The following is a 27,226-nucleotide window of genomic DNA, read 5'->3' as shown; positions in this document are numbered from 1 at the left end:
CCTTGTTAATTTGATGTTAATGAAAATATCCATTCTTAATGACTATTGTCATCAAGTTGCAGACTGGGACCACAGAATCAGTTAACAAGTATTGTTTTGCAGCAGAGAAAGACAAGGGGCATACTTTTCTATGCCAAAATGTCTTAAATATAGAATATGTCTATCCTCTAGAAGACTTATCAATATCACCATGTGATTTTTTGAATAAATTGGTCAATTGGTATACTTTTAACAAGTTTTGTAATTATTCTTTTGTAAAACCAGCAAGTTGGATTGATATACATTGTATCCGAACTTCAATTCAAACCGGATAACATTGTAAGCATCACATAGACCATGAATTGTTTGTACACTTTCTTACTTCAGGATCGTTTTACAAATTACAAATGAATTTTTCTACAACATTTTTTATTTTCAAATCCCCATACCTCTGGATTAGTTGTTGTTATCTGGTGGACATGTAACACTGTGTGTAGACATAAACCATAACAGTTATGAAATAATAAGATAAAAAGTTTGGATACTGACCAACCATCAGATATGTGAACAACAAAATTTGCCAGGGAGTTCCAATTTCAAAAATATGCATTCACAAAAAGGTGTTGTAATTAGAAGAAAATAACATATGAAAACAATGTGTTTGTTACAAACTGAAATATCTTATACTGTCAATGTTTTGAGATATTACATCAATTGGATTCAATTTTGGCACAGTTAAGTTAAAATAGTGTAGTTTGAGAATCATTTTAGCTAGCGGATAGTCAATTTAAGATGTTACTTTTCCGCCAGGTAATTCTATTTTCAGATTATGAAATCAAACGGCAAAACTAGGTTTGTGGTGTTGAAAGGTCTCGTATGTATTCACAAAAGACTGTTATGAATATAACCTTTTTCTGTTTATACATGCATTGGGTTACCTTGTTAAAACATAAGGCTCATTTTCATTTTCCAAAAAAATGAAAACTCCAGTCATTTCATAGTACTTTTACTTCCTAAATGATCAAATATTGCCATCCAATAATATTTACTTCCTAAATCAAGCAATCCAGTCTTTCCATCGTCTTTAATCCCTAAATGAGAAAATCCATTCCATCCAATTAAATGGTCCACAGTTAACAGAATTGACCCTGCCCAGGATCTTTGTACTTTCAGTACATCCTTTGGTCCTTTGTGTTGATTATGTCATGCACCGACACATCTTCACATGTTGACAACCTGTTGGTCCAAAGTTGACTCATAGCCAAGGGGGTCTAAATTCTTATTCAAATTAGCCAGTGAAGAGTCCCTCAATAACCGCAGCAGCTGCTGAAGTTCATCTTTCCTGAATACCTGTCAATTATAACACAATGATACACTTTTAATTTATATACCTGAATGCAATTCACAGCATATTTTCAAAATATACCAAGGAAAAGGTGTCCGTCCATAGGAAATAATGATGAAAAACAGAATTATTCACACACAGGCTGTTATTACATAAGCTCAGGTATCTTGAATTGCATTGAAATCAGATTAAAAAAAATATTTGTTGACAGTTTTATTTTATACAAGTAACAATTGTAACATATGGGCAATCTTATGAACAGGTCAATATTTCAGCCACAGACTAAAAATCTTTATTCTTGTGATTAATAACACCTGTACAATTGGAAACAATTCATTGAGGATTAAACCTATTCACCCCTGAAAATTCATAGTATACCATTCCTGTGTTTGAATTGGAAGAGTTCAAATGTGTATTCAAGGGTGAATGAGTTAAATGAAACTTAATTGTACCTTGTAAAGACCATGTTGCTCGGACGCAACGAGATCCGCGATTTTAAGGCACTCTTCATACTGGCCACTCGAGTGCAGGATCTTATGTAGCAGAAAACACAGTCCAGGTAATACCAACTGTCTAAGCAACGCCATCTGGTGTTCACGGTTAGTATCAGGGGACACAACCTGTCAGAAATTTAAATTTTTTAAGCATATTGAAACTGCAAATTCGGTATTATATAATTTCCTTGAATTTTTCTCTAGTAAAGACTTCAATGATTTTTCATATTAAGATTCAATAGATGGAAGAATATTGAGTGAACATCAGCAATAGCTAAGAGTTTTAAACCTGACAGCATACATATATTACAATTACATCATTTTCTTAACTCATTCATCCCTGTAATTTCATAATGGCCTAGCCTAGTCTTTGATTTGAATAACCTAAATATGTCTTTAGGGATGAATGAGTTCATTACAAATGTCATTTGTCTTATCTGAAATCTAACACAGAAAGAGACCCACATGGTAACACTACATGAATTCCTCTTTCATAACAGAACCAAAATTACTGTACATATATAAATACCAGGTATGAGTACTTGTATATTATTAGAGAAAGGTCTTCAATCTACGAAGGTATTAACATATTTTTGCTCCAATCAATGCTAGCAATGGAGATCCTGGAACTTTTTGAAGCTTTTATAGCTTGAAAATCACAGCATCACAGTATTATCAGTGTGAGACAGTCGATTCCCTTTGGCCACAGACCTCTCTTTGGTCCACCATCCAGCCTCCATCAGCAAAGAATAACACGTTGTATATCATTCCCTTTGTAGTCTGAAAGAAAGGGAGATACTTAATCAGTATTTACACCATCTTTACACCAACCAAATACAAAGAATCAGCTTGTGTTGTACACATACCTATCAGGATATCCTTTTTAGACCAAATCTTGAATAACAAGAGCATTAATTATCATTCCACAAAATTTCTTATTTGAATTTATACCTACAATTAAATTCCTATTCAACATCCAGATGGCACAGGAAGCTCTTTGTTGAGGGTTTGTACAAAATCTTTACATTTCCATTTTTGTCCGCATTTGTCTATAGCTACACTTGGAAAACCGAGATTCTAGAATTAGAGGTTGAGTATGTATGTTTCTCTATTTGCTTTTTTTGCCAATAGATTAATATCTTACTCTGTGCAATGATTTTGTGAAATGTTAGCCCAAATTTGGTTCTATTGAGGGTCCTTTCATTTCTTCAATTTTCAAGCATCCTGGGCATTTATAGGGTTGAATATGGTATGTACCCTCCCCATTTCATGGCATAAGCTAAATTTGATTGAACAAATCCACATACCTTTGTCTGAACATTCAGATGATGTCGCCATCTTTCCATTTCTTGTTGGTAGCGTTTCATCAGTTGTTCGTGAGCCACCTTCTCTGTAAAGGATGCGCCATCAGTCAGTGTAGGTTTGGAAGGCTTCGTATGATGGTACTGGTTGAACAGGTCGTTGAAACTATCCATTGCAGTCTGCAATTAAAACAAATCTTGTTAGTAACTTTACATCAAGGAAGATTTTCAGGGGTATTTTGGGGGCAGAACAACACTAATTGAATGCAGATTTAACACATACTACTTATAGCAATTTAAATTTGTGGTGTCAGTATTTCACAGTTTATTACATGAACCAGGGGTATGTTTGTGAAGACTCAATTTTGCGGTTCGCCGTTTCTGTAATATTTTGAACTATTGTTCTTAGCTTAATTGTTGAATTTCGGAATATTTTGCTGCTGTTTATTTCACAGATTTCAGTGGAAACGCAAATAATTCATTTTGCTTGTTACGAGCATTTCCATTGGTTTAAAAATTGTTCTTAAAGGAAAAAAATGGCGTCGCCGTTTGTAACGTCGCTTCTGATTGGCTGAGATGACGGCGTAATATTTCAAAGACAAAAGAGTCCAAATGAATTTTAATGTTGAAGAGATTATCTTTAGTAAATTGAATTATAAGGATTAGAATTTTTTTATGTTATGGAGATATACACAAAAATCTGAGTGTACTTCATCATAAACGCTTCGCGGTTTAAGAGTACACTCAGATTTTTGTGTTATATCATAACATAAAAAATCTACTCAAGTTAATCCTTAATAACTGACCTCTCACGAAAATTAACCTCTATACAGTAACAAGTTCAAAGTACCTCTCATTTGAGACAAAGGAAATATGACAGATCTATAAACAAACACTAAAATTCTATAGCCTCGATGGGTTGATAACAAAGACTAATAAAGCAGCCATTATAAAAGGTCTTGGATATAAATTCCCTACTTGATATGAACCAATCTAAGCCTATAGCTAGGAAATGGCTGTCATTTTTCACAAAATAATAATAACCACAATGGTTTATAAATACATTACTCAAATTGAATTACAGAGGATTCCGCTTATTTGCATAGGTCATTTTCCAGAAGAAAATATGCAAATAACCGGAGTATTCGAATAGGCGGAGATGACATTTTGCACCTCCGTTTGACCCCACACATATGTATGTGAATAGGCAAATAGATATCGTTTCGTTTACTTGATAAATACGTAAATTATTTACACTTAAAACGAACCACAAGTAATTATTTTCGAAGTTGTAAATCGATTTTAATTGTTTAATAACAAAAAAATATTCCAATATTAGATTCTTGTTTACGTTAGATCGACACGTGAATATTTGAGAAACAGCTAAACGATCGATATCAAATGCAATTAGATGCTACTAAACAGGATTGGATTTGTGTCTACAATTCTAAACCTAAATAATAAACAAATTTACGTACATTTGCCTGGCAAAATGAACTTACGATCGTGATTAAACTTCAAAGTGCCGATCAACTAGTAGTGTTGCTTTTACACTTGTGCATATGAATTCGAAAATGGCGGCAGGTGATGAAGCCATGCGTTCACTCGACCTAAATGTCTTTTGAGAATTCTGCCTGTATTGTTGATCTATACGGCGAATAGCTTGATAACATTTCAGAAATTAATGCATATTCAAGTAGCAATGAAACAATTAACGTAGCAAGTATCTTTTGTATCCTAAGCTTACATACTGTACGAAACTTGCGGTAGTCATTGCACGCCGACTTTGCATGCTTTTATGTCTCGTTTAACGAGGCGCTTGATACGCACATGTCTGTCGTAGTCAACAAGACTCTGGTTGAACGAGACTACTCATGAATGGCGATTGTTGTAAGGAAGCATGGTTTCTCCAACCGATCGCGAACTAAGGTACGTTACGTTAATAAATAAACATATTTCAAAGTGCAAATGCTTTAATTAGATGTTTGAGTCAGTGAATATACTAAAGTTATGATCAACCGCTGCTGATGTAAATCGTAACAGCGTCGAATACCTTTGCAGATTCATGCATAAAATAACAAGCCATACGATAACGTTACTCTGTTACCAGGATGATTCCTAGTAAAAGCGAAGTATTTTGAAACATATATCGGCGAATTTCGCTAAAAATATATTGCAAAATTGAAAAATATTCCATTATATTTTTAGAATTTCCCAAATATTTTATTCAAATAACCGGAGGTCATGTAAAAGTCTATGCAAATACACAGAGTTGAAAAACAAAGATAAAGAAGGAAAAAATCGGGACCGCAGAATTTTATGCAAATAACCGAAATATTCGAATAACCGTTATTCGATTATGTGGAGTCCTCTGTATATAAAACTTTTGACTGATGAGAAACTTCCATTTGGTGGCCATTTTGAATAGTATCATATTTCATTGTATGAGCCTATAAGTAATGACCTAGATACAGACTTACCAGGTAGGTCTTATGGCACAGATATTCTCTCACGCTGTTCGCTTCCTCAGCGGGCAGATCAGCTGATCCTGTCTGAAAAATGTACAACATATATTGTAAACCGACACTTTCTGTACTAATGATACATCTGTTACAGTAAACACACATATCTTTTAACCTTCGAGACACATTATTGTGTCATGATTCACAAGTAAAAGACTCACAAGTTAAACATGTTGTAAAACATTGTTAAATCCATGGGTTGGGGTCATTTATAAAGTTCAACTCCCTCTCCAGAAAAGGGATAGGGTGCATATAGGGGGAGGGGCCCTTATTACGGTAAATGCGGTACTTGGATAGTAGACAACATACCTGGTACTGCCAAGTCTTAACAATCACATCAATTGAGTCAGTCGGTAACTTGTTAAACACTTCCTTAGCAGCATGCAGCTTTTTGATGGCTGGAAGCAAATGTTAAATGTAGAATATATTTTCCCTTTAAAACAGAACCACAAATCTGAAATGAGTAGTGCTGTTGACTTTTGAACAAGTTTGCGTTAGACTTTATGACTTACCCACAAATGAACGCATCACTGCATTGGCTTGTCGCATGGCTTCAGAGCGCTGTGACTGGTCAAATACTAACCAATCAATAGCATCAATTTTCTTTCTATCCTCCTGAAAAGGATTAAACTATTACTTGAACATTGAATAATAATATGCAGGCCTGATGTACAATAAAGTTATAACGAAACCTCTAGGGACCAAGGAAATCACTTTGTTATAAGCAAAGTTTGTTATACACAAATTATAGACTTCTTATAGAAAACTTAACAGGGAATGAAAATGACTTTGTTATAGTCATGAATATTTACTGTACAGTTTTTAAAATGTTTATCACAGAAATATTTTTTTGTATTTTTCGTAATCATATCAATTACAAAACAATGTGTACTACAAGTTGTATTAATTGCTTTTATTTGTGTTAATGTCAATGTTTGGAGTCTTGCACAGTCAGACCTGTTATTATAACAAGTCCAATAGTTTATACTAGTAAGTAACAAAATCCTGACTAGCTAGCTGTAAGACACTCAATTTGAAGATCTCACATTATTTGAAATAAACATTGAATAAAAATTAGGATTGTGTTTTCTCTAGCTATCATATTATTAGCTATTCTTAGAATGACTGGAAGAGTGTGTGGGTCACCAATGCGACCGATCAGGGAACAAAATTTGTGCAGACAAGCGAGGTGTAAAGCATGTGAATGTAGAACACCCAATATTGACCTTACTATGTATTCAATTTAGTTTGATTGCTTTAAAGTCCTATTAACAGTCAGGGTCAATTAAGGATGTGCCAGGTATAGATAGTGAAGGAAAGCCAGAGTACCCAGAGAAAAACTGTCGGTCTTTGGTCAGTACCTGGTAAGTGCCGCAAATGGAAATCAAACTAGTGACCCAGACATGGACGGCTTGTGGTAATATGTTAGGACTCCTTCACCTCTCAGCCATCACAGCCCTTAACTACTGTGTTTATGGTGATATTAACGTTGAACAGCTCACCTGTTTAATAGTCGTAGCTCACCTGTGTAATAGTCATAGCTCACCTGTGTAATAGTCGTAGCTCACCTGTGTAATAGTCATAGCTCACCTGTGTAATAGTCGTAGCTCACCTGTGTAATAGTCATAGCTCACCTGTGTAATAGTCGTAGCTCACCTGTGTAATAGTCGTAGCTCACCTGTGTAATAGTCGTAAATCACCTGTGTAATAGTCGTAGCTCACCTGTGTTATAGTCGTAGCTCATCTGTGTAATAGTCATAGCTCACCTGTGTAATAGTCATAGCTCACCTGTGTAATAGTCATAGCTCACCTGTGTAATAGTCGTAGCTCACCTGTGTAATAGTCGTAGCTCACCTGTGTAATAGTCGTAGCTCACCTGTGTAATAGTCGTAGCTCACCTGTGTAATAGTCATAGCTCACCTGTGTAATAGTCATAGCTCACCTGTGTAATAGTCATAGCTCACCTGTGTAATAGTCATAGCTCACCTGTGTAATAGTCGTAAATCACCTGTGTAATAGTCGTAGCTCACCTGTGTTATAGTCGTAGCTCACCTGTGTAATAGTCATAGCTCACCTGCGTAATAGTCATAGCTCACCTGTGTAATAGTCATAGCTCACCTGTGTAATAGTTGAGTTCACCTGTGTAATAGTTGTAGCTCACCTGTGTAATAGTCGTAGCTCACCTGTGTAATAGTCGTAGCTCACCTGTGTAATAGTCGTAGCTCACCAGTGCAATAGTCGTATTTCACCTGTGTATTGGTCGTAGCTCACCTGTGTAATAGTTGTATCTACCTCCTGGTCCATGTTTCTGTTGAAGTTGACAGTCGAGTGACTACGGATGTTCTCAACAACAAGCTTGGTGATGAGAGGGATGTCTAGCTCAGCATCTGAAGCTAAATCTAAACAGGCTTGTCTCTCTTCCTTCCCCTCCACACCTACAAAATGTACAGGCAATCTCCAATAAAGTGGTCACTTAGCAGAGTTCACTACTCACGTGGACAAAAAACATGGGGTTTATAAAATAAATTCAGTACTTTGAAAGGGCAGTTTTTTAAGTGGAAAATATTCAAAATGTGGTCAAGAGACAGATTGCAGATTCAACAGGAATATACAATTCAGTTTAACTGTAGTCCTTTATATATGATTATGTAATTGGAATATTAGTAAAAGTAAAGTTTTGGGCAGTCTACTTTCATACATGGAGAAATTGATTTGGTGTAAAAATTATCAAAATGTTTCAATTTGGAAATTATATTTCATTTGATTTATATTATCTGTAGCCATTGAAGACAAGTTCATTTTCACAATTCTGGAATCAATCTAATCAAGAGAATCTGAATTCAAACTCAAACTAGCTGATCTCTACTTTTTGACTGTTTTGAGTGTTGTCCTAAAACCAATGGATAGCCGTAAATGGTTAAAGGAAAACTGGATTAGATTCCCTTTAGTGATCATTTCAGTATGATATTCAGTGACCTCGTCGATGTAATATTGTGCATATGTCATTATTGTAATATATCTGGAGTGTTTTTCATAGGCTGGAAATTCATCGTAATATGTTATGATTTGACATTAGAAAATAATGGTGTGACGTCCGGATTCAAAAAAGTGACAAAACGACAATATCTGAATTTTTGCAACACATTTTGACAATGAAATACTTCAAAATGTAGGTTGTTGTAGTTACTTGATAAAAAGTATCTTTAAAGTTTCTTTTAATTTTTGCTTGTCAGACTAATAAAATACTAACTTCTTCAGATTTGTTTCATAAAATATTATAGTAAAAGTTACTTGAGATCGAGATATTTGAATAGAATCCAATTCTACAACCATGCTTATATGATCAACCAATGATGGATGATAACCAGACATGTCTAGGACGGTGTAAAATCATAATATAGATGTGTAGATTATTACATCTTTTCAAAAATAAAACACCCTTTACATTACAAATGTACTTTATATTTTAGCAGTAGTTTTATTTTATCGGTAGAGCATCTAATTTGATTTTTTTTTAAGCGTTAATTTTATGAAAGGATATTCCTGGTATTGAACTACCAAATTGTGATAATTCATATATATCTGCACTACTAAATCATACTTCACAGTTGTTTGCATTTGTGCTAAAATAAGTACGATTACAGTAGATATGACACTGACCTTCAAGGAAGCGGGCATACCAGATGACCTGAGCCTCACTGGGTAGTGTTGCTACATAATGTGCAACCAATTCTTTGTGATTCCCTTGGATCAAGTCTTCTACATAGGCCTCCAGTATCAATGAACACAAATCATTCTAAAATACAATGATTTATAAACCATAATCAATTTCATCTCAATAAACAGTACTCTAAAATACAATGATTTGTAAACCATGATAATTTTCATCTCAATAAAGAGTCATTTGACCTTACAGTAACATCTATGTCAAATGTCCATTTAAGAATATTAAGATTTGAGTGACTAAGCATTAGTCCAAAATTTTCCTGGGACAAGGAGCTTTACATTTGTATTAAAGAACAATACCATAAGGTTAATGACAAAACGTGAACAAAGACATCAACATACCAGGGAAAAAAGTTGGATTGTAAAAGTATCTAAAGAAAACCTATTCCATCTTTGCATATTACAGAGTTAGCTCCCTTGCACGTAGGTATCCACTGTGACATCATTATTTTGTGAACGAAATTCAGGACATTTTTTCCCAAAAATCTGGTGTTAACTTCGCAAACACATGGTGTCACAATCAAAACTTACCTGTAGAGGCAGACAACTCTGTAATAGCCAAATATAGAATACTTCAGAGCAGATAAACATCCAGACATTGCAAAATTTGCCGTTCCGACGGACATGTCCAGCAAAATTTAACTCGGACCGCCTATTTTAAAATCTGGTCCCGACAACCATCCGGCAATTATTTAGAAACGGAAGTCGGTAGAAAAGGCGTCTCTGAAGTATTAAGCAGGTGCCGAACTTGGCAAAAATGTAAACTGCATAAGATAATCATGAAAACAGCTGCCTGGATACTAATAGTAGGAAGTTATGTTAACTTCAAAATTCACATTAATGTTCGGTCCAGCAAAATCTTGTTCTGTCCAGCTTACTCACAGTCCTTGCCGGTCCGAATGTCCGGCCATTTTTTTCAATTTTCGTGATGTCTGAACATCTCCATGTACAAAAGAAAGGTTGGGGGAAAACCACTAACTTGCGTATTATACACAAACTGGAGTATTATGTATGAATTTGCTACTAAAACTAGATAAATATGCTTTAAAATAAACTTTTCACAAATATTTTCACAAATCGAGTTTATTTAACTATGAAACAGTATACAAATGCAAAAATTTCATTTGCAAGTCGTAAAGTATTGAAAATAGATGCAATACTTTGAGAAAAGTTGCATCAAGTTCCTAAGTAAAAATGCAACTACTGCACAAATTTTAGTAAATTGCACTTCATCTTGGCATATATTAATGCAATTTTTTGAAAACTATAGCAAAAGTTTAGATTTCAGCGAATTAGGCTATTTTTAGTAACAAATCCATACTCCAATTGGAGTATAATACTCTAGTTTGCGTATAATACCCAAGTTAGTGGTTTTCCCCAACCTGATAGAGGAGACATGATCCAAGCATACAAATTCACACATGGAGGATATGATAGAGTCGTCACAAAGGAATTTTTATTCAAAATAATAACAAAAGAGCCACTCTTTGACACTATGAAAACAAAGAAGTTGTCTAATTTGTGGGAACATTCCTTCAATCAGCGGATCATATTCATTGGAACTCTCTTCCTGATGCTGTGGTTATGTCATCAACAAGACCAAATATTAGAATCTCATTTGGATATTTCAACCACCAGATTGATGCTATTAAATGACCTTATTCATATTCAGGACAACATATAATATGAATAGTGATATGGTTACATAAGCATTATGCCTGCATCCAGTAGTATTATCTCATCATTACTTTACCGACAGACTTACTCTGACGTGGCGCTGTGTTGTGCGGAGGAAGAGGACAAGATGAGCCATGAACCGTAACAGATGCTGGGGTACCTTAAGGTGCTCTTCTCTCACCCAGCCTGCCATAACTTCAATCAGCTCTACAAAATTATGGTATTCTGACTTAGTTACAAGTACAATCTATCTGAATACAACACTGTCATACACTACATACACTTGATAAAGAGGATGAGGAAAGCCACAGACATTCATATAGCTAGGTCCTGGCCCCCATTTCCCGAGACAAACATTAAGTCAAAAACTGATTTCGGTCATAAATTTTCACATAAGTTACAAAAGGAGAAACAGTTTTGACTTGATCAAGTCTGCACTTTTGTTTTGAGAAGCAGAAGCGAGATATTAAACAAAGCATAAATAAATGGATGATTCAATTTTCAACACTAAGCATATCATGGTACCCTCTTTGTAAGTAAGCAAGGTTGGTAGTACATGTCAATGAATTACCACAAGACATGATAAAATAAGATTTTTTTCATCTCTCAAGACAACGTTACCATTTCGTACCATGGGAATGCTGTCAATATTGTGTTTTGTATTTACTTGACCAAAAGTAAGACAAGTTTTTGACTCATTTTGTTATCAAGTTTAAACAAGCTTACAGTAAGTTTTGCAAGAAACACACGTCTCCTGCCGTCAATAACATTTTCTAATCTAATGGTAAGTTGTTATTGCTTAGTTATGCTATCATTGTATGATATTTGAACAAATTCTGTTGATGTGTTCTCAAGTTATCATATGGAAACAAAAATTTGTGAAACAAACTATTTTTAGTAACTGTGACCTTTGTAGTTGATCTTTTGACCCTAAATTCCATCAAGCTATGTTATTTCCTATATTACCATTGCACGAAGTTTGATTGAACAAATTCTATCCCAAGCCATATTTTCTCAAATTCTAATTGTGTAAAGTTTGATAAAAATCTGTTGATATTTTGTTTCAAGTTATCGTCCGGAAACATTTTTTTTAAACAATCCATTTTCAGTAACAGTGACCTTTGTAGTTGACCTTTGTACCCCAAAGTCAATCCTAAGCTGTATTTTCCCATATGCCACCATTGTGTGAGTAGTTTATGCAACTTTTTAACTTGTCTGATGAAAATAACTATTGTTATCAAAATGTCAAAACTATCTCTATTAGATGTGTTATATACATAGTAACAACACCAACCATTTGATAAATCTATACTTATGTTACATTGAAAACAGGGATGTAAATCGGGTACACATTTGATCTAACAAACGCCCCTATCCCTATAAGTACTCTCCCCTTTTTAAGGGTTTATTTTCACTGTCCACAAATTAAATGCAGACTGAAATTATGAAAACCTTAGGTATCTTTATTTCATTTCTTATTGAAATGAATTGATTATGGCTTGTTTTGTGCAATATTGTTTTGAAAAGCTAATCCAAATTTGGTTCTATTAAGCACCCCGTTATTTTTTTTCTTTTCAATTTTTAAGCACCCTGGGTGCTTTTGGGTTGAATACGGTATGAAGAACTTACTTTCAGTGTCTCCCAGGATGATCCACTTCTGTAAGACATGGAACCATTGTAGCCCCTCCTTACTGATGTTCTGTAGGTAACAAATCATCACCATATCAATAATAACATAATAACTTGTAATTAGTTTAACATCCTCTCAATAGCCAGGGTTATTTAAGGGCGTGTCAGGTTTGTTGGTGGATAATAGCCCTCTACCAGCTAGCCCATGACCTGGCAAGTTGATAAATCAATATATTTTGCTACAGAAAGAAATCGTATGATAAATAATTTTGTTTAGTCACATTTCAAAGAGGTTGGATATTTAGCTCGAATAACCATGAATTCTTTTTCTAGTGAGATATTTCATGTTAAAGAAACTTTTGATGCTAGTCCAAGAGTTGATGATATATAAACAGCACTGGAAAGCAAACTGAAAGAAACTTGATTACAAATGAAATTGTACAAACCTCATATGCTTCCAATCTTCGGAATACAGACTCTGCGTCTGATCTGTAATGAATGTATATCATTTGAATATTTAGAACTTGTATTATTGCTTTCCACCTTTCCATATTACAGAGTTATCTTGCTTGCAGGAAGGTATCTTTAGTGACATTATTTTGTGAGAAAAGTTCACATCGTTTTCACTGAATAATATTATGTTAGCTCACAATCACATGACGTTACAAACCTACCCACAAGGGCAGATAACTCTTTAATATGCAAAGACAGAACAGCTTCTTTTCAAAACAAACGATTCATCTTAAGGTAGGTCCATACTTTTGAAAATCGCGCCAATTCATATGACGCTATACCGGAAGTTGCGGAGGTTGTTTTGAATTCCAGAATGGTTTCCGATATGCCACGACATCACACTTGGATATTTTTTCAATAGGTGAAAATTGTTTACATATGATATTGAATGTTTAAAATCATTAAATAAATCAAATAAAAGCAGTGAAGTGAAAATTATATGCTATCTCTTAGGTTTTTGCGGTCCCTGTCGTAAATGGGAATGGATTTTTAAACACTGGAAGTGCCGTTTGTCGCTATAAATCATAAGAGGGGACCTGGCCGGAACAAAATTCTGGAATTGTAAAAAAATCGCATGCGGATTTCCTTTAAACACACAATTTGGAGAAAATCATAAAACCAAACAGACATAAACCAGATATAATATCACAAAAACTTATGAATTGATGTGAAATGTTTTCTTGCAGCATGATTTTCAAAAAATAGTCAAATATAACCCATCTTAGCACTGGATGAAATGGGGGTAGGGTTGCAAGTTATAAACTTCCAGCTTACAAAATTGTGAAATTTTGATCGAGGACCCTGTATTTTTATATGATATTTGAAAAACATATTACCTTGGGCATATCATATACAAATATTGTGAAATTGACTTTTCCTTTTTGGCCTATTCATTGATTTTTTACGGGCGAAAATATGGCAAAACATGATAATTACGTATAGAAACGGTCCTGGAAAATAACAAAAAATAGTTAGCATTTGTAAAAATAAAACAGTTTTGTATATTGTTCTATCGTAAGAAATTTAGGACAAAAAATCAACAGGATCGAGACTACATTCACCCTAATATTACAGAAAACATAATTTTATGAATTTTTCTATTTTCGGTCAGCAAATTTGCATGGATAGTATATTTCAAGCTCAAATATCTCAAAAAGTAGATCGAGAACACCCATTTATGTTTACAGATTTGAAATCTACATGAAAAATGCAAGAAAATAAGACCAGTTAGAAAAAAATGACATGGGTTTTCCCAAAAGTATGGAGCTACCTTAAATGACACACATTAATGATATATGATATAAAATTTCAATATTTAAACTTTGCAGTGATATTTTCAAGCCGCCAGTTAACACAGATAGTATATAATCAATTAACTCACGATTGGTCCCAGTATTCTGATGGCATGCCGATGAGCTTTCGTCCAGATAACTTCTTTGTGCGGATTTCCTGTTCCGTGCGGACGTCGACCAGAACTTTGTAGTGTGCCCACAAGTAGTCTAACCAGTTTTGACACACCGGTAGTACAGCCTGAAGATTTCCACTGAGGACACCATAGATGGCCTTCTCAAACTGGTCATAACTGGGCTGTCAAGGTAAAATTTGTATGTACTTTATCCTGCTGGTAATAAAACATCCCAATAGTTATATTAAGCTCTCCTGCTCTCAGAAAGGGCAAGCTTATAATTAATATCCAATATTAGCTCATTTTTTCACATAAAAACAGGTCGACCGCATGTTTTGTTTATGAAAAAAATTTGTTGACATTTGGTTTCACAACTCTCGTGTTACTTCGAGATTGTCACGGCGATGTTCGGAAGAGTTCGGAATGATTCGCCATCTTTTGAGCTTATTTTTGACCTGTACACGTTAAAAAGATTTTTTACTTCTATAATTAAAAATACTTCCAGTGCTGCAACTTTATAAAAAGTGGTAAAAGTAGAAAGTTTAAACCTCGGACAGACGGGGAAAAATGTGTATAACACTTAAACAGTTTTTACTCTGACAAAAAGAGCGAAAGTGATAGACCATACAACTTTAACACAATAAGACAACTTTCTAAGTTCTAAATATACATAATGTGTATATAGAGTCCCCCTTGGTTATAAAGACCATTTTTTACTTTGTCTCTTGGATCATCTTCATACTCAATTTTGAATGTACCTCTTTTGCCATGTTCCAGCAAACATTCCTCCAGATATCTCTGTTAGGATTTCCCTCCACTGATCTTGCCTGGCCATTCTCTAATGACTCAAAATTGGGATCGTGGTAAAGCTTCCATCCTTCTAGTGTTGCAGCCCTCCACGCTTGACCGTGTTCATGACAAACATCCTGGGCCTAAAGAAAATGATGAGCATTTTGGACATTGTAAACTTTATTCCATATCACTGTTTTAATTCAAATTATTTTCAAATCTTTATATATTATTTTCAAATCTTTATATAAACTCTTGAAATAATGATATCATTTAAGGGCAAAAATAATATCTATAATTTTGAATCCAAAATCTGACTTCAGTTTCTTGGTATCTATCTCCATATAAAGTGGTTTATATTTCATACCTGTTGTAACTGACCAGCCCTTATAAATACAAACAGTGTTTGCAGGAGGCGTGATTCATCCTCTTTGTCTAGATCATCTACCATCTTTTTCTGTCGTACAGCGGCATCTGGATCCTGTACAAATGTATATTTGTTTTGGTCATGTGGTTGTACAGAAATACCATTAAGATGCGGTTTATATTTTGCGAACAAATCTAGTGTTTCTTTTTAATTCAATTTTTTTCATTAACAAGAAACAAGAACTTTTCAAAGTTTCTTTAATCAAACAATTCTGATAAATAAAGTTTTCAGTTCAGTTATTCTGTCACATGTATTGGATCTCAATTGCAACAAGTCAATACAAATTCTCAGCGGAAAATTTGTATATGAATGCAAAATAATATCAGTATGATGACCTTGATTGCTAATTTATGTATTCACGAAATGTAAAAATAATGAAGACACTAAACATTGTTTATGCAAAAATAAACTAGTTTACAGAATGTATTGCAAATTTACAGCAAAAATAATAGATGATGACTTAATGCAATCAGGAGTGAACAATTTCACTAGCCTGACACCCGGACCCAGTGAATCTCAGGTCAGGGTTAGTGGCTTACTTACATCTGATGATGTGGCTAGTACAAAGAATTGAACACCCCTGCCACTTTCTGTTGTCATGTATTCCTTCTTTGCATATTACAGAGTTACCTCTCTTGTGTGTAGGTATCCATTGTGACAATATTGTTTTGTGAGCAAAACTCACATTGGTTTCTGAGAAGTATGATGTTAAGCTCGCAAACATATGATGTCACAATCTATACCTATTTGCAAGGGCAGATAACTCTGTAATATCCAAAGACAGAATATTTTTCTATCAAAGTAACCAGTTTGTGGCTACAGACAAGTAACATAAGTTATAACTTACAATTTCATCCACCATCGGACGGTCAGTTCCTCCAAACAGGCTTCCTGCTTCTCTTGTTTGTAGTTTGTGTAGAGTATTTTCCCTTTGGTTAAATTAATATTTGAGGCGTTAAATAAATGTATAAAATTAATGAATTACACAACACTGAAAAAAACCATTAATTTCATTTCAATACAAAAAGAAAACAATGATGCCAATATCAAGCCATATTTGTAACATTTATTTGTGGTTTTTTTTAACATCCTATAAGTATTCAGGGTAATTAAAGGTTGTTAAAAGTGTAGGAGGTAGAGAAAAGCTGGAGTACCCTGCTAAAACCATCATCCTAATGACATCAAAGTCTAAATATGATGTAGCATGATTGTCTTGGTAGACGGAAATGCCAAATCCAAGCCTAATTTTGCCACTCTTATATCTAAATGAAACTGAAAGTTTTGTCTATATTTTCATTAATACCGGTGTAATATGTGATAAATAGCATCTTACACTCGCAGCTTTAGGTATTATGAAATGTATCAAACTCATTAAATAATTTTCGTATTACATAGTCACACATGTAAGAGCCTCTATTTATGGTTAATTTGAAAAAAAAAATTTTTTTTCTAAGTTCTTGCACAACTCACCAGCCAACAGCTCGCTCTGAGAAGAATTTGATATTGTCTCTGAATCGCTGTACCTTTTCCAATGCACAGCTCTCCAACCAGTCCACTATAAGCTGGAAACAAAGAACAAAGGAAATCTATCTACAATGGTTTTAGTTTGTTTAGGAACAAATTTTCTCTGATATTTATTTGCATGACCATTTGTTAATTTGTACAGTAATAAGCATAAGGTTATTTGACTTGTCGTTCTTTCCATTTTATTTCAAATGTTTTAAGAATTGTAAAAAATAAAGACCATTATATAGCAAAACTTAATCCTTTGTGAATAAAGACAAATTATTCATATCTATGACATTTATATATTTCTAAAAGAGAATACTCAAGATTAATCATGACATTCAGGTTCAAATATTCCGTCTTTGCATATTACAGAGTTAGCTCCTTGCGGGTAGGTATGATTGTTTCGTCATTGTTTTGTGAGCGCAATTCACTCTTTTCTCCAAAAAGTGAAGTTACGCTCGCAAACACATGACGTCACAATCAATACCTAGCAGTACAACCTAATGTAACTTAGTGTTATATAATGAAAGCGCATACTGTGAACAAAATTAAAATAACTTTGAAGTATTTTTAAAAAACATATTGAAAGCTGATTTAAAGATCATGCAAAGTTGTAATCATACTAACCTGACTTTGCCTAATCTCTGAATTATGCTCAAAAAAGTCTTCAACGATTTTCCTGTCACTTTTTCTGGATAAAGACTGAAATAGAAAAAAAAGTTATTGCATACAATCCAAAAAACTGTAAACATACCTATTTCAGAAGTAGTTATATTTAAGTGCTTTTCACAGTCTTTAAAGATACTCCACCACTGACAAATGGTATTTTCACTATCAAATACAGGAGCAGACGACTTCGGTTTACAAAAGTAATTTTTTACTTTGAGTTTGAGCTTCTAAACTGTTAAAAACTTAACTTTTGGCACACCACTATACCATATGGAAGGAAGTACTGATTACGCATGCACCAAAGGCGAAATAAATTATTTTTTATTATTGTTTGTGTTAATTAGACATATATATACACGGTTAAACACCAATTATTGTTCAAATGATGAATATCATGTATGCTCTGTCGGCGGTGGAGCATCTTTAAAGTGATAATTCATGTGCAATATTTTGTAAAAAAGCATTTACAGTATTGCACCACCTTCTTGTGCTAATTCATATCCGCACAACTACATCGATCATAAACATTTTTTCGTGTTTGCACTAAAATTTTGACTAAAATAAGTATGTCAGGTGTAGCACAATGGCTGTTAAACATCTCTATCGGAAACAAAACACAATTTTCGCGGGCTAATTACTACTGGAAACAAACATAAGTCAAAACTTTTCACAAAGTTATATTAAGGAGAAAACTTAAGTTTTGAACTCTGACTGATGGTGATCAATGATATACACCACTTACTTTTTACAACTCTACAAATCCAATAAATCAATTGTTAGTAATATGTATGGTTATTGGGTAAATTTTTGTCAATAGACTATTTAAGAAAAAGTTGGGGGGTTTTGTGAGTAGCTAAATTTTTTTGTATGAATATTTCTTGCTTTGCAGTATTGTAAGCCTGTATGTCTATGGCAACAAATGGGTTTGGCTACCTACCCCACCGTCCTCGTTTATTTCCATTCCTTCGTGAGGAAGGTCCATCTCAAGCTCTACTTCAAGTCGATCCTTTAACAGGGAGTGAACCAGCTGCCAGGTGTTCTGTTCATGTTCTATCAGGTCCAACATCTCAAACGTTTTCTGAAACCTTTAATACAAAGCACACAAGTCAATAATTTTGGTTTTGTTAGTTTCACATCTTATTAACAGCCAGAGTCATTTAAGGGTGTGCCAGGTTTGTTGGTGGAGGAAAGCCAAAGTATCTGGAGAAAAAACATTGACCAGCGGTCAACTGTTCCAAATTGGATTAAAACTTCCAACCCAAATGTGGAGGGCTTATGGTAAAATGTTGAGAACTCATAATTACTTGGCCTCTATGGCCTCCAGGAATCCATAAAGGATACTTATAAAATTTACACAGAATCACCATGTTAAGGCACACAAACTTAATTAAATATTAAACAAGAAACACATTGGCAACAAAAACTTTCAACATGATACACAACAATGATTTCTGACATGAAATAAATTGATAATTGGCATGTATATTAATTAGCAGAAAATAGCTTTACACATATTTTTATACATTACATTTAATGATCTAAGTTTTGGATTCTAACCATTTCAATCAATATAATTATGAATTTATGAACAGATATTGTTATGAATGCTTGAATCAAAAATATTTTTGAAAGCAGAAAAATATTCATGTATAGAATAATGCTAAACATACTTCACAGATCTTTTACATTACGTTACAATCCACAAATCCTATATAACAATCAACTTTTGAGGTATACAGTCGAAACTCGTTATCTCAAAATCGCTTGAGTCAAAAATCCGGTTGAGTCGAATTAATTTTGAAGTCCCTTTATTTGTCCTTCTTTGTGTATGTATCTTAAGATCGGATGACTCGAATTTCGATGACTCAAAACTCTTGTTGAGTCAAAGTCAATTCCTGGTCCCTAGATCGGATATTCAGCGAAAAAAAGTAGTCACTATCTCGAATTTAATTTCAGTCAAACTTTTAAATTTAAAAAATCAATTAGATAAATTTAATATCGATACAAACAATTGAAATTCACCTGTGGTTTGTCGTAACACCTGATTGGTTAACCTGCACATATCGTGATCGGTATATGGAGGCCTATGGGAACATACTACAACAATGACTGCTAATTATGAATTGTTTAATAATCCTCTCAAGTCTGGCTTCCTAATCAGTGTCACTTTATAGTTGTGACTGGCGGATCATGACCGGAAGCGTGTTTGTTTAAGAATCATTAGAAATTAAAAGCGTTTCCTAAGGCTTGTATGGAATGTTGATAGTGCAAAATAATTTTAGAAACCCACAATGTTTATTAAATGATAACTAGTCGTTGCATATGTACTAGTACCTTAATAGTCATAGAGTGTAATTCTTCGTTGGTATAGAAATCTACTTTCGTTTCATTTACTTTAACCAGTATGTGTAAACATGTGTTTGAGAGCCGGAAACGGAGAGTTTTGTCTGCTCACGGTAGGTGAAAACTATTGTTTATTTTGTTATGTTATTATTTTGAAATACCATTCAATTCTGAAATGAGAAAGATGCTTGTTTTTAGTTGTTCAGGTACTATATTCCGTATAAGTTTGATGTATAAACCATTGAAGTCCGTATATACCACCGGGAAATTAGGGTGCATGCCTATTATCGTGACGATCATTCATTTTTTTATTTAATTTAAAAAATCCCTAAACATCTGAAAACATATCACTAAAAAGATTTAATACAAACCTTATAAGTTGGAAAATCACGACAATATGCTGATCACGGTAATAGGCATGTACCCGACTGTCATAAGATAAGGACCGTTGAAAACCAAGTTCTGATCAAACCTAATGACATCACGTTTGAGTTAAATTTCGGATGAGTCAAATTATTTTCATTGGTCTGCTGAAATTCGAGATATCGAGTTTCGACTGTATTTAAAAAAAATAAAATAAAGTGAAATTCTGTCAACAAACACAAACCTTGGTTCATTCCTTGTGGCTCGCTTCATAAGCTTCCGTAGAATTGTAACATGTTCCCGACATGCACTTTCGTACTCTTTAATCAGGTCAAAGGATTGATTTTCTGATGCATTAGCCTTCATACATTTTTGAAAATCCTCAAAAAGTCCTTTACAAGCTGTCAAAAGGATAAGATAGCATGTGTTGAATTCTACTTTCTGATTACTGTATAGCTCTTTATTCTTGTGTGTTTAAAATTTTTGTGATTTTAACTAGGAACGAGAAAATCAAATTAAAATGGTACTAAATTTTTACCATCTTGTTTTTTGAAAAGTGTATATGATTAAAGCGTTCAATATTTTGCAGGTCAATTTTTGGAATCATATCAATGTCCCATAAAATGATGAAAGATCCAGCTCTTTTCTAAAACTATTATTTGAAAATGCAAATTGGGAGAATTTTTTTGCACTTTTTCAAAGACCCCAGGTCAGCAGTATTGAGTTATTATAAATCAAACATTTTTATAAAAAGAGAATTTAGTAAAATAGAGATCTACAAATATAAAGAAGGACCATTATACACACACATGTATATGTACCTATGTGAATTATAGAAAGTTGTCCAGCAGGTATTGCACAAAATTTAAATATTAATATATCTTTAATAAGTTCATATTGTGAATTCAAAATACTAGCCTCATATAATGAAATACTAGCCCAATGAGATGTAATATCAATACAACAACTACTTTACTAGATACCTGATATACCAGGATCTTCCTCCAGTAACAGACCAACATTGGTGGTCGTAACTTCTTCTGTCACATCCTCCTACAAACAAAGCATTAAATTTAATTACTTCATGTACAAAATGTTATTAAAGTAGCACCATGCAGTTTCTTAAACTAAAATGTTGACTCTTGAAAGTACATGTACTCAATACACTGAATTGAAGTTTTACACATATCAATGAAATATTGCTAACAACACATTTGTCTTAAGTCAATTCATTATTCCCTGTTGGTGGCTCTAATTTCCGATCAGTTTTTTCTCAATGATTTCTCTTCACAATTTTTTATCACCCGAGAAATCTGTGTAATCGTACACAGAAATAAGTAGGTTTACAGTACCATACCAGATTTCTCAGTCAGGTTAAAGATTTTAATGGAGTACTGTCAATCAATTTTCTTTCTTCGGCACATGCGTTTTATTTTCGTGAATTTCACGATCAAGGGAATTTGTGAAATGTTTTCTCCGCAAATTAACATCTACATAATTTATATTGATAAAAAATCAGATTCCATTTTTAAATTCTCGAATGTTAATGTTTGCAAACTTGTTTTGAAATGGAGATTGCAAAATTTATCAGCCCCGAAAGAAAGTCGGTTTACAGTAGCCTAAGAATCAAAGAAATATCTAGGTGGTGGTTACTTACGAGATAGGATTTGCCAGTAAACATTGTGGAATCCATCTACAAATGTCGTGTAAGAACATTGAATATACAATGTTTGGAAATTTATCAAACATAGTAGTAACTGATACCTGTCATATCAAGACAACAACACTTGTTTTTATTGAATTGTTGCATAGATTTCCATATTATCATATCTTCTTGTTCAAAGTAATATGGTTTCATTATGTGTTTAGTGTTTTTGGTAGAAAGTGGATAATATTTGTGTGGGGTATAACATATTTTGAAAAAGTGTTCCTTTAAGTCATTTTGCACTTAAAATTCTCTATAAAAAAAGCATTACAGAAATTAAAAACAAATCTAAAGTTAAGAATTAGCCTTCATCAATTCGAGAGAAAATGATGAAATTGGTTCATGTGTGACATTCATCATCATATTTTCCTTTTAAATTTCCATAAGAGATCTATAGACATCAATAAACTGATATTGTATATACCTGACTAAAAGTTTGATCTTTTGATGGCGTCTTTCTTGGAGTAGGTCCAAGCAATCCCGTAACATCATACTTTGATCCAGATGTTATAGGCGTGTCTGAAATTACATTAAAATCATATCATCAAAATAACAAGTCTTTCCTGTAGACTTCTTTCCGCAACGAATTGATTTGCAGATTTAATGCGTAATGACATTTTTCACAATTTAATTTCATGATGGAGACCTCTTTGGTTCAACTTGACCTTTATTTGAAATATTTTTGTGACAATTTATTGCCTCATATTTATCACCCGCGGAAATATGCAAAATTTAGTTGAATGCCAAAATATGTTGGTATAACTCATTTTTTTGTTTTGCACAGCACAAACAATCACATACCTGGAGCAATATAATGAATAAGTATTTCGAAATCATGTTTGATGCTGAGTTGATATGAGGGGTTAACAGTACAATTTATAATACATCATAGTATCTAAGTCTACAGAAAATCTTTGCTTTAATTTCAATAGGTGCATGCACGTACAGGTTGTCAAATTTATGCACGTAAATAACACAAATTGTGTGTGATTCATGCACGTTTCTGTATGATCAGGAACACTGATTGCCTCATATCACCCTTGAAAATATGCAAAATTTAGTCGCATGCCAAAATTTATTTCATACCGCTATGAAGTTAAATGCTTATAATTAATTTTTTAAACTACTTGATAACATAAAGTACGTTTAAACATACAATTTTTTTAATTTTCCAATGGATTATTTTTTCTAAAACAAAACGCTGACGTCTCTATTGTGACATCATGATTATGTTGGATTTCGCGCCATTCTTAGATTTTTTCTTCATAGTATATGAAGAAAAAGAATCTGCCAATCAGAGAGTTGGATTTAGTATGAAAACAAAAATGAAAATTAATTATTTATTGTTTTGCACACCAAACACAATTACATACCTGGAGCAATATAATGAATATGTATTACTAAATATATGTTTCATGCTGAGTTGACGTATTACATGGGTTAATGGCTTTAACAGTACAATTTCATGACATCACTACCTTTCCGGAGCAACATATAAAGATTTCTTAAAAACATTAATTACCTCAGAAAATATATACCGATGGCCTAATATGACGTTACAACACCAAACATATGCAAAATTTTCTGCGTAATATATGATAACAATGGAGAGTCATTTCGCTGTTTTACCGTCTGCCGCAGTGATAGTCAACTACCGCGCAGTATTTAGGACGACGGGGGAAAACATAAGGCGACCTGCGTTATGAAAATTAACATTTTATTTGTTTTAATTAAATTGTTCAGGAGGTGATAATAAGTGTAGTATTAACGTTAAGTTAATAACTTTTGCCACTCAACAAAATAATTAATCTCGTTTTACATTCCCATTTTAAAAATCAAAAACCGTTTCAGAAAGGTAGCGGGCCTTTAAGACAGAAAAACTTTGCTTTAATGATACCTACATGTGCTGTGCTGCAATGATCCAGCTCTCCGAGGTGTTCTTCTATTCAAGGCTGCTGGGGAGGCGACACTCTCATCCAACAATTGAAGAGCTCATTTGGAGTCAAGGACAAGCATATAAACATGACAATAATATATGGAATCCTTTAACATTCAGGGCAATTTAATTTCAAGTATTTGCATGTACACCAAGAGAAAATCATGATCAATAACTCCTCTATTTTTTATTTAAAAATTAAAAACCAGTTGGAAGTCTAGTGGTAAACTTTCAGGATATCATAGTGCCATCATAGACCAAGTTCTTCATCCAATTAAATTTAGTTAAAGTATGGATGTGATACTTAAATTTAAAACTCTATGCTATACACTGTTGGTGATAATTCATATTACCATGTATTTATTCTTATGATTTAAATAAATTTCATTTCCATTTTCATCAGTATTTAATCACTGTAAAGTTGTTTTATCAATGTCAATCTTATAAATGATAATCTTATATATATTCAACCCAATAAGTACCCAGGTGAGTTAAACAAACTGAGGGGAGAAAAATGATGGGCCGCTTAATAGGACAAAATTGGCTAATATTTCACAAAATTATTGAATAGAGAAAGCCATTAATTAATTTGCAAAGAAATGAAATAGAGAAATCTACAAAATTTTCATACTTTCAGTTTGCATTTAATTTGAGAAAGTGAAATTTTGACCTCTTAAAAGGGGAAGGGGTGCTTAATAGATTGTATACAGTATATTGATGTTATTTTTTGGTAAAGGATACATCTCCTGATGTTTATATTTGCTGCTCTATTACGGAATGTTTTACTCTGCTCTTGGCCCCGTATCATTGGGGAATCCCCTTCTAATTCAGCCTCCAGCTTCATCATCCTTGGACTGCAAAAAAAAAACCCGCTACATTGTTAAGAAATCTGAAATCATTAATGATAAAATTTCTTGAATTAACATCTTATTTTTTATAGATCTATAAAGTTGAATATCAAAACTGCCATGAGCTCTTAATATATTTCCTCATCACATTTAATCAGTGACATATTTCCTCATTAAAATTAATCTGATATATTCTAATGTAAAATTGGCAATACAAGTTAGAATTAATATTACTGCCTAAGGTATTGTGTATCCTCTAGCAGCACACAATCAAAGGTTTTCAGTTGACCATTATGCAAAAATTTTACTAGCTAGTTCATGGACAAAAATTAGTGTCCTCTGTCCATATGAGAGAGACGATGTTACCTGGTAGTAATTAACATTGAGAATTTCTTGCAGTGTCTATTATGGACAGGTGTCCAATATATATTAAAGGTGTACAATCAGGGATCATTCTAGCTCCAATTTACTACCATTTATGGGTAGTTACCCCTCAAGGAATGAATTCCCCTCTGAAGGAGAACAGCTTTGTAAAGAATGAATAATTCTAGTGTGCGCTCTACATGATGGAAATTGAAATTAAAGAACTTGGATGGAAGTTTCATAAGGGTCTGTATGTTAGAATAAGAGCAATTTTTTTCACTACAATGATAAATGAGATCCATGTTATTTTGTTTTATTTTGAATAGTGCAGCAACATAAGCCCATGCATCTTCGCTAGCATCTCTACTTCTGCCTTCCTAACTTCTGCCTTCCTAAGAGCACTGCTATAGATTGTTTAAAACATGTCTCCCAACACTTTGAGGTACGATGTTCCTTAATTTATTGGAGACATATATAAGGGGCAACTCGCAGAAGTGTTTTCATATAATATTTTTTCGCTACAACAGTATCTATACTCTACATATTGTACTGTAAAAAGCATACAAACCGTTGATCCAGAGTAAAGGAGAATTCAGAGGTGTCCATGGCTAATCTTTATTCAATTCAGGTGCTTTATATATGTTGAATTTGATAGTTTTATTCAAGTCATAATATCATGTTGTAGGTCCAGCAGAATCTCATATTTCGTTTTCAACTGAAAAATTAAATCAATCATAGCTCAAATATAAAATTGCAAAATATATATATATCCTTGTTAGTTTATATTTTAATACTGTGAAGAATATCAATCTGAAAAACACATAAGTGTGTAACCCTGTTGTACAGACATATACATGTACTTTCGTTTCTCATGTAAAAGCAGTAGCTGCATGATGAATAAAAAATTGTCAACATCCATTGCAACATTAATGTAGAAATCAATGTCAGTTGTGACAGAATAAACTATTTCAACACTCATCTATACTGATGGCCTAAGAGGTTACAACAACATGCAAACATATGCAAGAATTCATGTGTAATGTATGATAACAGAGGAGAGTCATTTCGCTGTTTTTCCATCTGGCGCAGTGATAGGCAACTTCTGTGCGGTATTTACAATTAGGACAACGGAAAGGTAGTAGTAGCAGCTAGTAGGCCTTTAAGTAAACCGTATGATTTTAATCCATTCTCAAAAGCCAGCATTTTCTTCCCTTAAGCTTGACAAACCCTTCATCGGCCAATATCAAAATCTGAAGATCCGTTAGAACTTACACTTAAAATAGATACTTTTGCAAACGGTCCAACACGTTAACACGGTCCAGCTTTCACTTTACGTTTTGTGACTCGTGAAAACTGGCAACAACTTAATACTGCAAAAACATGTTAGGCATTCTTCGTGTAACGAAAAATAAACCAAGCATACGTATAATTGACCTTAATGGGTCATTGTCGATCAACAAATCAATGTAAAACTATGTTCTGTTAGATTTGAGACATAATTACAAACCATTGAATTCAACGTGATATTTTTTCTCAGTTCCCGCTGGTCCTTCGTTTTACAAATTATCCCTACTCCAGGGAAAAAAGCGAAACGCATATGATCTTTTTTTCTTATTATTTGATTCAAAGGCCCTAACAATATCAAAATTTCAAAAACATCCTATGGAATACTTAGCATTGGTG

The 27,226-nt window shown here is 33.5% G+C and overlaps 1 protein-coding gene across 2 annotated transcripts; it reads right to left on the bottom strand.

The window, feature by feature from the left end:
* Window positions 1-908: 908 nt before the first annotated feature.
* Window positions 909-27,166, bottom strand: LOC138335095 (nuclear pore complex protein Nup107-like). 2 transcript variants are annotated; one of them, XM_069284013.1, is made up of 27 exons: window positions 27,051-27,166; window positions 26,112-26,258; window positions 25,074-25,186; window positions 24,298-24,387; window positions 22,821-22,915; window positions 22,349-22,384; window positions 21,675-21,744; window positions 20,936-21,092; window positions 18,923-19,070; window positions 17,944-18,018; window positions 17,278-17,369; window positions 16,655-16,736; window positions 15,748-15,861; window positions 15,350-15,523; window positions 14,568-14,773; window positions 13,120-13,162; window positions 12,674-12,743; window positions 11,133-11,251; window positions 9,302-9,437; window positions 7,913-8,076; window positions 6,154-6,256; window positions 5,951-6,039; window positions 5,600-5,671; window positions 3,126-3,299; window positions 2,530-2,598; window positions 1,777-1,944; window positions 909-1,329 (listed from the first exon to the last, which is right to left on the bottom strand). In XM_069284013.1, exons 2-27 carry the CDS (start codon window positions 26,147-26,149, stop codon window positions 1,201-1,203), a joined length of 2,826 nt encoding a protein of 941 aa, XP_069140114.1. In that variant the 5' UTR covers window positions 26,150-26,258; window positions 27,051-27,166; the 3' UTR covers window positions 909-1,200. The 2 variants fall into 2 exon arrangements, with proteins under 2 accessions (XP_069140114.1, XP_069140115.1); XM_069284014.1 differs by lacking the exon at window positions 27,051-27,166 and adding an exon at window positions 26,816-26,984.
* Window positions 27,167-27,226: the final 60 nt, after the last annotated feature.

This window comes from Argopecten irradians, chromosome 11 (genome assembly GCF_041381155.1).
Source record: "Argopecten irradians isolate NY chromosome 11, Ai_NY, whole genome shotgun sequence".
NCBI classification, from domain to species: Eukaryota; Metazoa; Mollusca; class Bivalvia; order Pectinida; family Pectinidae; genus Argopecten; species Argopecten irradians.
This window is presented reverse-complemented; position numbering and strand designations above follow the sequence as displayed.